Source organism: Copidosoma floridanum, unplaced genomic scaffold (genome assembly GCF_036245765.1).
Source record: "Copidosoma floridanum isolate Cflo_tuat_1 unplaced genomic scaffold, Cflo_Japanese_pri ptg000022l, whole genome shotgun sequence".
Lineage (NCBI taxonomy): Eukaryota > Metazoa > Arthropoda > Insecta > Hymenoptera > Encyrtidae > Copidosoma > Copidosoma floridanum.
In genome coordinates, this window is record NW_028321899.1 from 4,482,159 (window position 1) to 4,483,738 (window position 1,580).

Genomic DNA, 1,580 nt, shown 5'->3' on the forward strand with positions numbered 1-1,580 from the left:
TTGATATGGGGGTTCCGTTGGCCGCATGAAGTTTCAGCGTGGCGGGCTCCTCGCTGCTCCCTGGAGTGCGCGGGATAAGCGATACTTCCGCGCCCGTATCGAGCAGAAAAGACAAGTAGCTTTTGTTGTCATGCACGAAAAGACGACGATACAGAGCGTTAACAGCATTACCCGAGGTCGTCGAGTCCTCAGGCAATGTGCTCAGTTTTTTTTCCAGGAGCACGGCGCCATTCAGTGGCGGGCCTTCTCGGCGAACTCCTGGTGATACCAGCACAGGTCGCCGGTTGGAGAGGAATTGGGCCCATCGTTATTAGGCTTGTCCCGGCGACGTCGGGCGGCGCCGCGGCTGCGGGATCTGCCGCGTGGTTGTCGCTGCGACAGCCTCCTCACACAAGCGGCCAGCTCCTCGAGCTTCTTCTTGAGGTCATCGAGCGTGTCGTCGCTTGGCACCGCCGAAGACAGCACGAAAATCTGCCCCTGGTGGGTGGACTGTATCCCCCAGATACGATCGGCGAGTGCCGCCAATTTGCCGTCGATCTGATCCTCAGACGCAGCCAGGGCGACCCGGATATCCATTGGCAGCCGGTCGAGCCAAACTTGGTGGAGGAAAGCCGGACCGCCGAGGTTGCCCACCAGCCGCTGCATCTGGGCAAGTAACTGTGAAGGTGGCCCCTCGCCATACTGCAGGCCTGAGATGAGCCTCCGGACCTTTTGTTCGCTGCTCTCTGTAAAAGCCTTAAGCAAAAAGTGCTTGACGCTTCCATACAGACATTCCTGTGCGGCTGTGCTGATGATGTTTTCGATCTCCACGGTGATGAGGTCCTCTGACAGGTATTTCATTAGGTGCTTGAAGCGCACGAACTTGTCACGGACTCCCGCGCGAACAAACTTTGCCTCCAGCGGTGCGAACCAGAGCTCCGGCTTCGTGGTCCAGAAAGGCGGCTGGTGCAGATCGGCGAGAGCAGTGTTGTGTGCGGCTGTCGTGTGTTGTGTTGAGCCCATTGGAAAGCCTGTTGGCACAAACTGCCCCCGGTCCCACTGCGTCGCCGGATTGTTGTAATTGCCGCCGGAAGTTGCGCCGAACGAAAGCGCGGCCGCCGAATTCGGGCCTCTCGAACCTCTTCTCTTCGGCCAGCAGGTAACTGTTATGTATATACTTTATTACATGTGAGACGCGTTAGGTACAACAGCCCAGGACTTACTACCGCCGTACGGAGGGCGGGGTAGGCTCATGGGTGAGCGCGCATATAGACGTTAGTCGCCACGTAGGGCGAGCGTGCATGTAGATATATATATATGCCGACTGTGTCGGAGCGAGGGACGGAAGGTCCCCACAGCACTACATAACCTTGGTTTGATAAATTATAATATAAAAGTGACAAATTAATGGTACGTGTCTAGCTAAATGTCTGACTTGAAGTCTGGTCGAGTGTTTGGCCTAATGTCTGGCAAATAAGGTATTTTCCCTTTGACTTACAGGCCAAATATAGCTAATATTAGGCGTAATCTAATTGAGCTGCTTTATGCAACAATTAACATGCTTACACAATATCTCTTACAACAGTTAATAAAATAAAATT

At 54.1% G+C, this 1,580-nt stretch overlaps 1 protein-coding gene across 1 annotated transcript; it reads right to left on the reverse strand.

Annotated features, from left to right (window-relative positions):
- Positions 1 to 231: 231 nt before the first annotated feature.
- Positions 232 to 1,002, reverse strand: LOC149374075 (uncharacterized). The gene has a single exon (XM_089594977.1). It carries the CDS (start codon positions 1,000 to 1,002, stop codon positions 232 to 234), a length of 771 nt encoding a protein of 256 aa, XP_089451103.1.
- Positions 1,003 to 1,580: the final 578 nt, after the last annotated feature.